The 16514-nt window shown below is 42.8% G+C and overlaps 1 protein-coding gene across 2 annotated transcripts; it reads left to right on the top strand.

Moving 5' to 3' along the window:
• The first annotated feature begins 4748 nt into the window (after nucleotides 1-4748).
• LOC103180025 (flavin-containing monooxygenase 5) lies at nucleotides 4749-15886 on the top strand. 2 transcript variants are annotated; one of them, XM_042335779.1, is made up of 10 exons: nucleotides 4749-4851; nucleotides 6909-6949; nucleotides 7058-7195; nucleotides 8865-9053; nucleotides 9887-10052; nucleotides 10455-10597; nucleotides 11306-11505; nucleotides 13047-13402; nucleotides 14195-14267; nucleotides 15056-15886. In XM_042335779.1, the coding sequence occupies exons 3-10, from the start codon at nucleotides 7064-7066 to the stop codon at nucleotides 15405-15407; spliced, it is 1611 nt and encodes a 536-aa protein (XP_042191713.1). In that variant the 5' UTR covers nucleotides 4749-4851; nucleotides 6909-6949; nucleotides 7058-7063; the 3' UTR covers nucleotides 15408-15886. The 2 variants fall into 2 exon arrangements, with proteins under 2 accessions (XP_042191713.1, XP_042191712.1); XM_042335778.1 differs by lacking the exon at nucleotides 6909-6949.
• Nucleotides 15887-16514: the final 628 nt, after the last annotated feature.

Below are 16514 nucleotides of genomic sequence, written 5' to 3'. Positions count from 1 at the left end.
GATTATAGGTAATTGTGTGTTTGATTTTCTGTCTTCAAAAAATAATCTAGTGTTGTAATAAGTTCACACATCTGCCACAGATTCTATTCCAGTTTGTGAGGGGAAATATTACAATTGTACAATTGTATTCAAATATTTTGTGATTCATAAATTATTTTCTACAATAAATGTGTGGTGTGTGTGCAAACAGTATTTTTTTGTTGTTCCTCCACACTCCATAATTTGTGTCATTTTCTGTCAAAATAATATTATTTGTGTGGATAAACTTCAGTCTGTTTATAAAAAATATTTAAAATTCCAAGTTTACTGAAGTAGTAAATAATTTGTATTTCTGCACTGAAATGACTTTGGGACGAAAATATTGTTATCTTTGTACAAATTTGGAAACTGATACTTCATTGCAACAAAAACAACAAATTGCATTTAAATAGTGCCTTTCAGGCCAGCCTCAATGACACTTCCTTGTAATCTGTTGTAAATAATTGCTCTGTGGGTTAAAAAGTAACAACTTCCTGATATCGGTCTCACGGAACTCAAAACCCAAGTCCTCTTGTTCTACTCTCTATTTTATAGACTTCTATACGGTCCCCTTCTGCAGTGTATTTCAAGACTAAAAGAGCCCTAGCTTGTAATCGTTGCTCACAGCCTGGGCCAATGGAAAAGTGCGGCTGCAATTTTTCCACGGAATCCGCCGCACACACACACTCCCCTCCGCTACAAACGCTCCCCTTCCGCTGCAAACCTGCAAAAATGCAGCGCACTTGGCCCCGGGTCTCTGCGTGCGGTGTCTGAGTATGTTTGTTCGGCGCCGCTACTGTGGGCGGAGCGCCTCTGGAAGAGCCTTGCACGGTGCGGGCAGGAAATGGGCTTCGCTCACGCTCAGGCCCCGCTGTTGTGATCGTCTGTGTGTTTTTCCTCTGTATGTGTATCTCTGTAACTTTGTCTCTGTGTATGTCTCTGAGTAAGTGTGTGTCTCTGAGTGTGAGTCAGTGTCTGTGAGTGTGTGTCTTTCTCCTGCTCTCACCCTCCTCCACAACACCCTCTCCTCCACACTCGACACTCTTGCCCCCATCACCTCCCTGTACTGACTCCTACTCTAACCCTAAATCTACCGCTCCACTCTAGCCTCGGTCAAGTCGTCCTTCTACTCCAGGATAATCCTGGAGGCGAAGAACAACCCCAGGCTTCGGTTTTCTACCACATCCCGACTCCTCCGTCCCCCCGCCACCCCATGCAGGTCATCTCCAACCTTCACTGCAAGGAGATGCTGGATTTCCTTGAATCCAAAATCAAGGGAATCCGCTCCGCGGTCATTCCCCCTCCAACTTCCACCCACCCCCCACCCCTTCCCTCCCACACTCCGACTGCTACCCATCCTCCCCTACACACCTTTTAACCCGTTTCCCCACCCTCTGTCACCAAACTCATCCTGTCCCTGAAACCCACCACCTGCTCCCTTGACCCCATCCCCACTCCACTCCTTATCTCTCAGCTCCACCTCCTTGCCCCACTTATCATACATCATCAACCTGTCCCTCTCCTCTGGCTCTGTTCCCACTCCCCTAAAAACTGCCATCATCACTCCCACTTTGATAAAACCCTCCCTTGATGCATCGCAGCTATCAAACTACCGGCCCATCTCCAACCTCCCCCTCCTGTCTAAGGTCCTTGAAAGAGTTGTCGCCTCCCAGCTGCGCTCTTTCCTCTCCACCCATGCATTATTCAAACCCCTTCAGTCGGGTTTCCGTGCTGCCCATAGTACAGAAACCGCCCTGGTCAAGGTCACCAATGACATTTTGACCATCTGTGACCAGGGCTCCCTCTGCCTCCTTGTCCTCGACCTATCGGCAGCATTCGATACGGTCGACCACGCTATCCTCCTCCACCGCTTGTCCTCCCACCTCAACCTTCAAGGCCCTGTCCTTGAGTGGTTTAGGTCCTATCTCTCCCACCGTCTTCATTTTGTTTCCACAACAAAACTCCAGCCCCCGTACTGTCTCGTGCGGTGTCCCTCAGGGCTCTGTCCTCGGTCCCCTCCTCTTCACCCTCTATATGCTCCCCCTTGGTGACATCATCCGCAGACATGAAGTTAACTTCCACATGTATGCGGATGACACCCAACTCTACCTTTCCTCTTCTACCCTCAACTCCACGACCACCGATGTCCTGACAGCCTGCCTGTCCGACATCAATTCCTGGACGAGAGACAACTTTCTTCAGCTCAACGTGCGCAAAACTGAGGCCCTCCTGATTGGCTCACGTCAGCGCCTCCGCACTTCAGGCGCTAACAGCATCAGCATCCAAGGCTGCACTCTCCACCTCTCAAAGCCGGTCAAGAACCTCGGTGTTCTGTTTGACCTTGAGCTGTCCTTTCTTCCTCATATCCGCGCCACAACTGGCACCGCCTTCCATCACCTCCCTCCTACCTCTCCGACCTACTATCCCCCCTACCTACCTGCCTGTACCCTCCATTCCTCTGGCTCCGGTCTGCTCCACATCCCCCTCCCCAACCGCCCTACCATCGGTGGCCGGGCCTTCAGCCTCTCAGCCCCTAGGCTCTGGAACTCCATCCCCAGTGCCTTTGCCTTGCCTCCTCCCTTTCCTCCTTCAAGGCCGGTCTCAAGACCTTTCTCTTTGACCGTGCCTTCAGCTCCCCTCTCGACTCTCTACCCCCTCCTCGCTCCCTCCCTTCCCTCCCCTCACCCTGACCATTTCCCCCCTGCTCGGGTCCTGACTCAACTGTCCAGGGCCTTGGGACGTCCTCCCGACGTGAAAGGTGCTTTATAAATGGAATCTTGTTGTTGTTTCTAAATCTGCGGTGGTGGGCCCCGAGAGGCAGGAGATAGTGACCTCCTGGAGACCCGCAGTCAGGACACAAGCCTTCAAATGCTGTACAGGGTGGAAATGGACCATTCGGCCTTCAAGACTGGACTCGTGGGCCTCCCTCCCCCAATGGGCCACCCAGCTTTTGTTGAAGAAAGCATTCATTTTTTTTTGCAACAATCTAATGTACATTATTTCTTCAAGTTTAGTCTTTATCAATAAAGTGAAAAAATTTTTACAATGTTGGTTTTAAAAATCTACCTCTCAATAACACTAATCAATTCCCCATAAGATTTGTCAAATATTTGCCAAAATTTGTTAAATTTCCACAACTTTCTATTGGCCCTGCTCATAGCTCATGCCTGCAACACTGGGGATCATTGCTGTCCTCCAGGCCTGGGCAGCCCCCTTATTTCCAGTGCCCAAAACTGTGCAGTTTATGATCAACTGAGCCAAGCTGTCAGTTTGGCCCAAAAGACACACAGTTATGACAGTAAATTCTGGAAATGTGCTTTGAGATGTCCTCCCAACATAAAAAGTGTTATACTAAATGTAAGGATTTTTTGGGGTATTGGCTGGATGTCTGACATGCTTGATTAAGAATATCCAAACAGAATTCCATGTATCCCACCTATACATTGAAATTGCAGAGATATTTGTTAGAATGGAACAGTCGCGATCTCCGTGGAGGGATGCATCCAACTTCCAGTAAGTATTTGGTGCAGGTTGGCAAGAGCCAAGGCTTGGGCACCTCAAGAGTGTATCTTGGGAGTACAGCTGGGGTCTAACCAGCTAAAACTGTAGAACTTGCCAATGAGTGCACTGCTTGTCCAGCTAGGATCACCCTACCAGTTAGGGCTTTGTTTTGCAGGGTTGACATGAACTGAGTGGGAAGAATCCCTGCCCCCAATGACTGGTCACCCTGCCCCAGGAACTGGTCTTGGAGAATTTGCATTTCATCAGTTTCATGGCAAAGATAACAAACAACAATTTGCACCTATATAACACCCTCCAAGTAGGGTAGCAAATAAATTAATTATAATAAATAAATACATTTTAGACAAACAAAGAGTAAACTGTAGGGAAGTATGAGGTCAAATGATATCTAATCTTATCAGAGTTGTGTTTCAGAATTTGCCAACAAACCAGAAAAGCAGATTTGTCAGATAGTGCTGGAATATAACAAGCTAAACTTAACTAGCCATTGAGAGCATTGTCTAGGAAGTTAGACTTTATTTGAACAGCCATAACCACCCTACCTGTTTGAGCTTCAGCTTATAGGGTTAATGAAAGTCAGATAGAAAGAATCCCTATTTCCTTTCTGATTTACCCCTCTAAGTCCTGCTAATTAACCAAGTTGACTGGTCTATCATAGGAGTGCCTTGGTGCAACCTTGCTCAAGAGCTGAACTAGATACCAAGACTGTGGATTGACTCAAATCCAATATTATGTTGCTAAGTATGTCACCTGAGAGCCAAGTAACTTCCTCTCTTCTCTCTCTCCCCTGGAGTTTCTAGTTGGTCATTTCCAGAGCCTATAGAAAATTGTGGAAAAATTTGCTGAAAATTGCTAGGAATTTGACAAATTTGCAGGGTGTGGAGGTTGGTAGGTGCTATTGAGAGGTACATTTTACTGCCATCTGAAATTTTTTCACTTTATTGGTAGTGCAATAAATTCAGGTGTCAACCATACATTTTTTAGTATCAATCTACAATTTAGTATGAATTGCTTATCTCAATTTTCTTTTGCCAGCAAAGTTCTCTTTACTGTATTAAGTCAGAAAAATATGTTCGTGACCCAACATGCTTTACAGAAAAGTAATGAGATACTTGCTCCAGGATGTTTATGGTAAATTGGTATCTTGTTACCACATACAAAAAAAAATTTTGGGTCAACAAGTGAATAATCAACCAGACTGCATTTATAAGGCAATCACAGGAATTGCTTGTAGAGGTGGACCGTTCACCCACTGGAGATCTGAGCAGGAAGTTTGAGAGGAGAGTGAGAAAAAAGAAGCCAAGTTAACAGGTACTATTTGTAATGTTGAAGCAGTTGCATTTTTTTTCTGGATGTGATTTTTTTTCCATGAGGCAAGAGGAAGGTTTTTTTTATATATGATCTGATCAATATATCTGATTGGAAAAACAAGTGCATAGAGCCATTTGCAGATTGTAATGGGGTTGAAACAGTTTTGTGTAGTAGTTAATGTCCACTAACACAAATTGGAAGAGTTATTTAGATGAATTTAAAAAGGTTCAGAAATAAGGGCATTTTAAGGGAATTAAGTTATTTTGTCTTTAAGTTGTTGTTTCAGGGTGGGCTATTGATTATAAAATGTAATTATTATGCGTTTCTTTTTAATTGAATTCAGACTTTATCTTGAATTACAGTAAATCTTTGTAAGTGTAGTCACTTGTAATGTCGTTTTTTAAAAAAAACTGCATGTGCATTGAATTGGCCTGATTCAAAATGAATTATATACGCTTTTAATGGAAATTTTAAATCATTTATTTAATTTCAAATAGTAGTAATAAAAAACATTCTTACATTTGATATAGTGCATTTCATGTTGGAAGGACGTTTCAAAGTGCTTTGCAGCATATACTGGGAGTATATATGGATTCCCATAGTATAGTTTTTAGAGAACTCACCTTGCAAGTGAGAGGACCTGGGTTACATTCTTGGGCAGGGCGAAACCTTAGGCAAGTTTCCTTACTCCATATTTTTTGCCTAGCAGTAAGTAGGAATTCAGTTATTTGATTAGTGGATTGCTTTTAGGGTAAATAATCCCTTATACCCACTACCTTAAAATAAAATTTCCCTCCGTTCGGCTAGCTCTGGCTTCCTGCTTGTCCCTCGTTCCCTCTGTTGCAATATCAACGGCTGGGCTTTCAGCCACAACGCCTCGATGCTTTGGAACTCTCTCCCACAATCCTTCCACCTTATCCTCGCCTTCCCCTATTTTATATCACGGCTAAAGACCTTCCTCTGCAACAGTGCTTGCGGTCACCTTCCCCTTGCTTGGCATCAGTCTCTGCCACTGTTAATCGCTCCGAGATACTGACCCATTGATGCTCAAATGCGTTAGAGGGGAGTTGAGTTGCATTCGATCAGAGGTAGGGTTTGGTAAGGATTTGGAATGTAATTGACAGTTTGGTCAATTATCTTGAAATTAAGCCACTGGGAAGAGAGATGTCAAAATGGAAAACCCAGATATTGCGTCGTCCTCCACAACACAACTGTCCAAATCCACCTCACACCTTCAAATTGCTAACGAATAGGAATACAACCATTAATTACACTGCCTCAAAGCGCTTTACACAACTAATTGAGTAATTGAGCTGGTGCAGGGTGGGGGATGGAAAAGCCAGTTTCAAATGTGCGCGGGCAAACAGGATTCTAAAAAATGGAATAGGTGCGGTCGTGGGATTATGAGAGGCAAACAGTATTGTAACAACAGTCTTAAGTCCCAGAAAATTTCTCATGTAAAGCCTATTGTGGATTTGAGACAATTGTAATAAGTAATTTGTTGTAAATTAATAGATTAATACATTGGGATTTCTGGGTTTGGAAGCATGAGAGATTGGAAATTGCAAAGTGAAGGATGGGATGTGGAACATTTGCAAACTGATTCTAATCAAAAAATTGTATGGAATTTAGCAATCTCTGCATCATTTGTGCTGTTACAACAATCTGAGTTTAGAGTGTCAGCCTGGCTCAGTTGGTAATACTCTCTCCTCTCAAGACCCACACTGGGACTTTGAGCTGACAATCTAGGCTGACACTCCAGTGCATTGCTGCATTGTTGGACATTTTGTCCTTTGGAACGAAAGAAGTTGTGAGCAGAACTAACATTTTTTTCTGTGCATCCTGACTTTGGGTTCATGGAGACAGGTGAAAGTTAAAGAACTTTGTGAAAGAACTTTGCTTTCGAATTGAGCCTCCTGATGTCTAATGTATTTGACCCATACTCTGGCTGGTTAAATAATTGGTTTGTCTTTACTTTTAATTACTAGCAAAACACAAAGTTGTACAGTTATCAAAAACAACTGCAAGTAGATTGTGAAGGACTACTTTGATTTCAGGTCATCGCCCACAAGTGAAAACAGGTCCTCTTGCTTGTGAGGTGAGTGCTATAACCAATACGCTACCAGCAGAAGTAACTGGAGCCCTTTGAGGGGTGGGGGATAACCTTTTGCCATGGTTTTGGAGACTTTGTGTCTTGTCTTGTTAGATCACCATGGTGAAGCGTGTTGCCATAATTGGGGCCGGTACCAGTGGGCTCGTGGCCATAAAGAGCTGTTTGGATGAAGGCTTGGAACCTATCTGCTTTGAGAGGTTTGGTGATATTGGGGGCCTTTGGAATTATCAGGTATGTTCTGGTTTATAAACTTTTATTTGGCTTGATCAGCAGAAATAACCTCTGAAGCTCACGGAGCTGAATGCCAATGAATTGCAAGTCAGTGTGCTCACTGGTTAATATCGTTTTCATTAACCAGTGGGAGATGGGCTTTCAGTAACTTTGCATACTCATTGCCCAAATAGCTTCTACCACCCTATTTCTAACCTGCCCTTCCTCTCAAAAGGTCTAGAATGCATTGTTGCCAACCAACTTCGCGTACACCTCTCCTCCCATTCCCTCTTTGAACCCCTCCAGTCCGGTTTCCGCCCTGGCCACAGTACAGAGACTGCGTTTGTGAAAGTCACAAATAACATCCTCTCTATCTCTGACCAGGGCTCCCTCTACCTCCTTGTCCTCCTGGACCTCTCCGCCGCGTTCGACACAGTCGATCACGCCATCCTCCTCCACCGCCTTTCCTCCGTCATCCACTTCAGTGGGACCACACTCGCCTGGTTCGAGTCCTACCTCACAAACCACCAGTAGTACATCTGCACAAACGGCTTCTCCTCCCGCTCTCACCCGGTCACCTGCGGAGTACCCCAAGGATCCATCCTTGGCATCCTCCTCTTTCTGATCTACATGCTCCCTCTTAGGGATTTCATCCGCAGACATGGGATACATTTCCACATGTACACGGACGACACCCAACTCTATTTTTCCACCTCTCTTTGCGACTCCCAGTCCCCTGATGTTCTGTCAGCATGCCTGTCAGATCTCAGGGGCTGGATGAGCACAAATTTCCTTCAGCTGAACGTTGACAAGACGGAAACCATACTCTTTGGCTCTCGTCAACGTCTAAAATCTCATGGCTCTCACTTCCTCCACCTACCCGACCTCCCCCGAAAACTCTCCGAACCCGTACGCAACTTAGGCATCAGGTTCGACCCCCAATTATCCTTCCTCCCCCACATTCGGTCCCTCACCAGTACCGCCTTCTTCCACCTCCGACGCATTGCCCACCTCCGCCAATACCGCTCTCCGAAAGCCGCTGAAACCCTAGTCTGTGCCTTTGTCACCTCTCAGCTGGACTATTCTAGCACCCTCCTCGCCGGTCTCCCATCCACTACCATCTATAAAATCCAGATCATTCAAAACTCTGCCGCCCGCATTCTCACCCGCACCAAACTCCGCTCCCCGATCACCCCAGTCCTTGCCAGACTGCATTGACTGCCTGTCCCAGAGAGGATCGACTTCAAGATCCTCACCCGCATATTCAAGTCCCTGCATTCCTCTGCACTCCCCTACCTCTCTGACCTCTCTCCTCAAAACAGTACCTGTGCCTTCGTTCCTCTGGGTCTGGCCTCCTCCTCATTCCCCAAGTCCTCCGCTCCACCCTCGGCGGCCGTGCCTTCAGCCACTATGCCCCGAGGCTCCGGAACTGCCTTCCTCACTCCCTTCGTCTCGCTCCCTCCCTTCCCATTTTCAGATCTCTGCTGAAGACCTTTCTTTTTGACCGCACCTTTGGTCACCTTTCTTCCCCTCCCCCTGGCTCGGTCCCGGGATCCGTTACTGTAAAGCTCTCTGAGACGCCGTCCGGTGTGGAGGGCGCTATATAAACCCAAGTTGTTGTTGTTGAAAATATGGCAGCGCTTCAGAATTGTACAAACCACTGCAACATCTTCAAATTATTTTTTAATAGGGTGAAGTAACACCAGAGCGGGCTAGCCTCTACAAATCACTGCTTTCCAATGTGTCTAAAGGGACCATGTGCTTCAGTGATTATCCGATCCCCGAAGATTATCCACTCTATATGCGGAGTGATTCGGTTTTAGAATACCACCGCCTTTACGCCAAACAATTTGACCTGCTAAAGTACATAAGGTTCAAGGTAAGGTTTCAAACGAGGGCAACATTTTATTTGTAAACCTTTTCCCTATTTATACAATTTTTTTTAGTCAACCAAGTGTCTGACACGTGGAAACCCATCACCATGCATAAGAGTATCCAAATCAAGCAGAGAATTTCATGCATCCCACCTAAACATGGAAATCCCAGAGATAGATTGTCGGAATGGAATGCACACTCTCTCCCTGGAGGGATGCATCCTGCTTGCCTAATTCTAGAAAGTATTAGGTGCAGGTTGGCAAGAGCCAAAGCTTAGGGACCCCAGAGTGTGCATTGGGGTACTGCTGGATTAACCAGCTTGTCTCACAGCTGTCTGGCAAGCTTTCCCGCTGCTTCTCCAGCTAGGACCACCCTGTTGGGGCTTTGGCTTGCAGGGTTAATAGGAGCTGTGCGAGATGAATCCCTGCCCCCAGTGACTCATCTACCCTTCCAGGTCCTTCTGATGAGCCATCATCAGCAGTGCCCTTTAATATTGCAGGCCCACCTCGGTCAGGAACCAGACTTTCGAGACTGCCACAGAGGGCTGTTGCCAGGTATAGCCAATTCAGCAGAGGCAGCGGGTAGCGAATTGGGGAATAACCTACCCATTATTTCTTTGGATTGCAGGAGCTAAATGGGAAGAACACTTTTTTTTTCTCCCCTTTCTCCTCCCCCCCCCCCCCACCCTCTGCCATCCCATGCCTGGTCTGCCCCTTCAAGTTCTGTTAGTGAGCCAGGCAAGGTAACCTATCTTTTCCATCTCCAAGAATCCTAGATCTATTGAGTAAATGACTAATGAGATTCCTAACCTGTTACACCTCCATTCTGTTTCTGTAGCACACTATAACCAGTGTGAAGAAGCGTGCAGATTTTGCCTCCAGTGGACAGTGGGATGTTGTAACTAAAGATGGCAATGACAAAGTAGCATCTGAAATTTTTGATGCTGTTATGGTCTGTACTGGTCTCCATACAGATTCCTACATACCTTTCGATTCTTTTCCTGGTGAGTGTGAGAATTGGTGTATTCACCAACTGAACTATGTATGGAGGAAATTGCTATGAAAGTCATCTTGTTCTGTAAAAAGTATTTCTGGTAAGACTGGGATGTTTGTCAACAATTGTATTCATGTAATAAAGTCTTTCAATATCCAACATAACATCTGAGTACAAAGGAAAAGCACTATGGTCAGAAAGTAACTGTTGCAAGGAAGTAACCGGCTATCATCATTTATACCATCAAACAGAATTATTGATCTGTAACAACAAAGTGTTGTGTAATAAATTAGAAGAATTATATTTAATCTCATGAATTTCATCACTAATGTTTGTTTTTCTTCAGGATACACTTTATATTGAGCTAAGCTAGAAAGTAGCATTAGTTTGAAATCTGTCTGTTTTGAAACAGGTATTGAAAAGTTCAGAGGCAAATATATGCACAGCAAGGATTTCAAGGAACCCGAAGTGTTCCAAGGAAAGAAGGTGCTCATAGTTGGGATTGCAAACTCGGCAGGTGACTTAGCTGTGGAAATTAGCAAGCATGCTAAAAAGGTAAGCACCATTTGAAATTAGTCACTATTATGAACAAATATGTTTTTCAGTGACATTCCCTTGCTGTCAATTGGCATCATAGCATTGGGTATTCTTTTCCATCTTGCATTTTCAGTCAAATAATCCCAAATGATATAAATTACAGCACAGAAGGAGGTCATTCATTCTGTCAAGCCTATTTTGTTAGTTCCTTTATGTTAGTTGCACTCTTCCTGTAATGAGCCTGAGTTTTGCCTTCTAGTTAACAGTGGGATTAGCCTTTCACTATCTATCCTCTCAAAACATTTCAGAGGTTTGAACAAAACTACTGATTTCAGTACATTCTTAACCTACTGTTTCAGTGAAATCAAGCTAATCCTTATAACAATTCCTTATAGCACTGTTCTAATCCTCGTTTTCAGATGCCTCAGTGGCCTTTTTGTCCCACCTTAAGTGGGCAAATGTATTTCTGCCCTGCACACTGGAACTCCCATTTCAAAGTCCGTTTTCCTTTCTTTCTCCTCTCCTCCCCACACCCCCCCCCCCCCCCCCCCCCCCACCCGCCACACACAAATACACACATTTGAGACCTATGTTTTCAACCATCTCTCTTCCAACCCCTCCTGGAAAAACTTGCTATTTTAGCAATTGACGTCTTCTCAATCCCTCTGGAAGATTTTGACACTTATTGCCCTTATTTCATTCATATCAAAGATCCTTTTCTTGTAGGTATTTCTCAGTTCAAGAAGAGGTACCTGGATTATGCATCGCATTACACAAGATGGATCCCCCATGGACATGGTTATTCTCAATCGATTCGTAATTTTCCTCCTGACTGTATTACCTTTGTGTCTGATCAACTGGTTTGCTAAAAAGACATTTAACTTCCTGTTCAATCATGATAACCATGGGCCAGAGCCTGAGCACAGGTCTGTAAGATCTAGCAATCTATCATTTTGAAAATGTTTTTTGTTGTCTAGTGTTGCACGTAACAAAATGATGCAAGACATTAATGGACTGATTTTTAATTTTTTTTGCCCCACCTAGTTTTGGTGTGGAGGGAGAGTTGCCAGGTTGATGCCAAGTTTAATTATATTTTCCCATTTAAGAAACTGCTTGCATTCATTTGAGAAAGTGTTTGGTGCTTTCTTAAGAAAGGTGAGATGATTGATAGGTATCCTGGAAAAATGAAATGGATCAAAAAGGCTTCTTCATCCAATTATTTTATTGATGAATGTATTTTGAGCCATTCAGTAAGTAGGATCCTGGTTGGAAAGTCGATTGACAGATCATTTCCTGGAGATAATCATCCCTCTTCTTTCCAAACCTCACCCCACCACCCAAAGAAAAATTCGGTCACTGAATCCATGATTGTTTTTTGGACACTGCTGTGCGCAATTGGCTGCAGTGTCTCACCCATAAATACACAATATATTCTGTAAAGCACTTTGAGACATCTCGACGATGTAATAAGGCGCAATATCAAATGCAAGGATTCTTACTATTCTGTCTTGTCAAAGTCATTTTATGCTTAATATTTCATTTACTTAAAGTAGAAAGACTGAATTTTGTATTGATTTAATAAATAGCGTTACAAGAGACAATATTGTACTGTTACGCTCATATATAGCATGTCACTGTAATGACAATATCAAAGGCAGTAAATAAAACTTCTCTTGTTTAGGAATGCTGATAATAATGTACTTTGAATCTCTTGCGTGTTGCAGCTGCATTCTTGTAACACCAAAGTCTTTTCTTCCAATATTGCTGGAATATTCTGTTTTTTTTCCCGGTATTGACAATTGAGTGCCTTCTTGGAAAAACAGAGAATGCAGTCGCGCTTTCTCTCTCTAACTCAGAGAGCTAAAGCTGAACATGCAGACTGAACAAAATCTAGCTCAGTTACTATTTTATTTAGAGTCCTTTTTGAAAAACATCAGCAGTAGATCTGTGCATGTCTGCGTACCCTCATCTAGCTGATATTTGTTTAATCAGTTACCTTGGACTCTGGGTTGACTCTGATTAAGATAATACAGGATCATTACATCAACAATTGACGTACAAGCACAACGTTCCGATATTTTCTCATAATTTTTTATCTGGAGTTATACCAGTTACCTGGAACATCTGTCACACTTAGATTATACAACTCAGCAAAATGTAATTACAGTTGTAGTTCTATAAATCTGCTTGATGCTAGCTAACGAGCATAAAGACACACAACTTTACCAAAACAATTCAATTTTCGTTTCTGATCACAAGCCCCGTGTCAATATTGTACTAAATGATTTTACTATTGGCAAAAAAGACTTTTTTTTAATAAAAGCTTAATAAGCATTGTTCCTTTCCATTTAATGCAACACATATTTGATGAAGATGTCAAAGAGATGGTCAGTGACTTAACAAAACTTTGAATCCATAATGTATAAATGGATTTAACTTGTAACATTGTCCTGATGTCTCTTGGCAGGTTTTTAAGCGAATGCCCAATGATCAATGATGACTTACCAAGTTGCATTAAATCGGGAAATGTTTTAATGAAACGAAATTTGAAGCGTTTTACTGAGACCGCTGTTATCTTTGAAGATGGGACAGTGGAGGAAGATATTGAAGTGGTTATATTTGCAACAGGATACACCTACCGCTTTCCGTTTCTGGATGAGAAGGTTGTAAAAGTTGAGAACAACCACGCTGGTCTTTACAAATATGTCTATCCACCTCAGCTGGAGAAGCCAACTCTCGTCTTTATTGGTTACATCCAGCCGATTGGAGCTGTTATGCCAATATCAGAGCTTCAGTCACGTGGGGCAACGAGAGTTTTTAAAGGTATGAAAGTTAAAGGGATTAAAGGATAAATCTCTAAGCCTGAACAAATGGTTCAGCCATGTATTCAGATGCATTACTCACCTACTTTCATTGGGAATATGCATTGTCAGGTTAATGAGCAATGCCTGTTTATATGCAATGCAGTACAACAGTACATGTAGGCAATTCATAGATGATGCTTTCAATATTGTTTCATCTAAATATGTGAATCCGACATCAACATGTTATTTATGTTAAGTAACATTAAGTGCATAGTTTTTTCTTTAACCCCTATAAACTTCTCCACTTCTGAAGATGTTCAATTGTGTGGGTTAATTTCTCATGGTTATGAGTTGCCCTCTGGCCCACTGTACAAATAACCACTGTTCCTGTGTATATTGGCATATTGGCTGAAAACACGGCCACCGGCGGTGGAACAGAGATCATGAGGGATGTGCGGGAGGCTGTAGCTAGTCGAGCAGAGGCAGTGGGTTGGGGAGTAAGCAGGTTGGAGAGGTAGGGAGGTGCCGAGGCATGAAGGAACTCCAACCCACAGACTTACTGAGACCAATTGTAGTAGCCCTGCTACCCTCCCACCTGAAATCCACCAACGACAACAACAAATTGTGTTTTATATGGTGACTTTCACGTCGCCGTTATATTCACCTTGGACTTTCCTGCTTTGCCTAGGTTTCATTTTAATTATTAATGGCCAATGGAGCATAGTACACATGTTTTCTTTACAACGTAAACAGCAAAGTTCATTATCTGTGTTGAGCAAATATAGTTTAACTTTGTCTGACCACTTTTCAGGGTTAATTAAACTGCCATCTACCAATGACATGATAGCAGATGTAATGAAGATAAAGGAAATCACTACTAAAAAGTATGTATGTTACACACCCATACTGTGAACTTATAATTTTGACATTGAATGATCTCATGGTCTTGATTCAGTGTTTTTTCCCTTTTTTTCTCTTCTTCTCCCCCTCTTTCCTTCCCCCCCCACGCCCCCCCCCCCCCCCCATTATTTACTGTCTTACAATCTATATTCAAATTCAAACATACTAATATATTGTCTCTCTTACGGTTAAGCATCCTACGTGAAATGAGCTTGCCAGTTCTTAGTGGGCAAACACCAGTAGTGCAAAATTGGCACCCAAACTAGTAAATCTCATTTGGTATTTAAGAGTTGAACCATTTTACAGTTGCCATTCCTCAGCACTGACGTCCCCCTCCTTGACAAAACACCTCAAACAATCACTTAAATCTGTTGTATGAATGTCTATTACACACCTTTAATCCACCCTTTGTACAAATAATAGTGATGCTGGTGTTGAAACATTATAAACATAGAATAATTGTTCACATTACAGAAGTGTGTTCTTCCAATTTGTTTTCATATTAGACAACAACTTGTACTTATATAGCGCTCTCCGTGCAGGGTAGTGTCTCAGAGCACTTAACAGTGGCGGAGCCTGACTCCAAGCCGGCGGGGGGGAGATGATCGTAAGCACGGTCGAAAAGGAAGGCTTTCAGACAGGATTTGAAAAAGGGGAGAGAGGTGGTAAGGCGGAGGGATTGAGGGAGAGTGTTCCAGAGTTTCGGGGAGTAGACAACTAAATGAAAAACATTGCTCTTAAGCTAGTGTATCTCTTTCTCCATTTATATTAGGTATGGTACCTCCCAAGGACATGCGGCCCAGGTAGATTGGATAGCCTACTTGGATTCATTAGCTGACATGATTGGGGTAAAACCCAGCAAAATGCTCTTCCTGAGTGATCCACTACTCGCGTTTCAAATTTTCTTCGGCCCCTGCACAGCATTCCAGTACCGTCTAACTGAGCCTGGGAAATGGCCGGAAGCCAGGAAGATCATCCTGACACAGTGGAGCCGAATCTTCAGGGCACCCAAATCATGTCTTCTTGCTAACGATGAAAAACAGTCCTCCATGCCACTGATGCTGCAACTATTGGCTGCCTTTGTAGTATTGGCAGCTGTTCTGTTTTTCTTTCTGGGGGCTTAGGTTGAGGCTCACTCAGATCACTTATTAGTTTGAGGTGGTGGTTGGCATTTAACCTTGATGGAGACATGCGTCATCCTATGAACCTCTTTAACTTCTGTGTTTTTTTTTCCAAAAAGACGTCAGTGCCTTCACTGAATTCTCTTAAATTCTTAATTACTAATAATTACTAACTTTATCAAATGCCTATTACTTTTTTATTCATACAACATCAGTACATATATTAGGGTTGGGTGATTAAAATGGGAAGTGAGAATTTTATAAATGTTTTAATGATGTGTCATGGTGATTTTGGAATATTCTAATGGTGAAAATTATTCGTAACCCTGTAATTACCATAATTTCCTAATTGAAGCCGAGGTGGATATTTGATCACTGTTACTGTTGTGGTGGTTATGGACGGTTGAATAACTTGTCATGTGTCTTTAAATCTTGTCCGCTTTTGAAATTAAATAAAGCAGCTTTCACAAAGCAAAAATGTCTTCAATGCCTCTGCAGTGAATTTATTACAGTACGCCATTGAGTGGTACATGTTTGAATTACAAACTAAAAATATTGGGCTCCACATACACCCACCATTCATTCATTGAAGAGATTTTGCTCATTCTATTTTTTGCTGTCTGTCAGTAAAATGGCTCTACGGGAAAATGAAAAGATATTAAAATTCCTTTTTTGCCTTAATCATTAGTTTTGAAGCACAGGGTGGAAATTTGTGATATTTCATAACATCTCACATTGAATCAGTTATGAATTATCTCAATCTTCCTTATGTTTCCAGCATTGAAAAGTGGCTTAAAATTTATGTTTGCCCCATAGTCTATAAACAACCACAACACCAACAAATTACATTTGTATAGTGCCTTTCACAAGGACGTCCCAAGGTGCTGGTCAGTCAGGGATTTGGACCCGAACAGGGAGTCGGTACCAAATACAGTCACTATAGTTAAAAGTATTTGAAACATTTTGAGATGTTTCAACATGATGAGGAACTATTATCAAATGCAAGGATTATTGAAGATAAATATTAGGAACCCTATAGTAAGAAAGCATAACTTGGGAACTGTGTCCTTAGAAAGGAAATGTTAACATCCCATAGAATCTTACAGCACA

Source organism: Callorhinchus milii, unplaced genomic scaffold (assembly GCF_018977255.1).
Source record: "Callorhinchus milii isolate IMCB2004 unplaced genomic scaffold, IMCB_Cmil_1.0 Scaffold5, whole genome shotgun sequence".
NCBI lineage: Eukaryota > Metazoa > Chordata > Chondrichthyes > Chimaeriformes > Callorhinchidae > Callorhinchus > Callorhinchus milii.
Note: the sequence above shows the minus strand (reverse complement) of the source record. Positions and strands in the feature narration are given on the sequence as shown.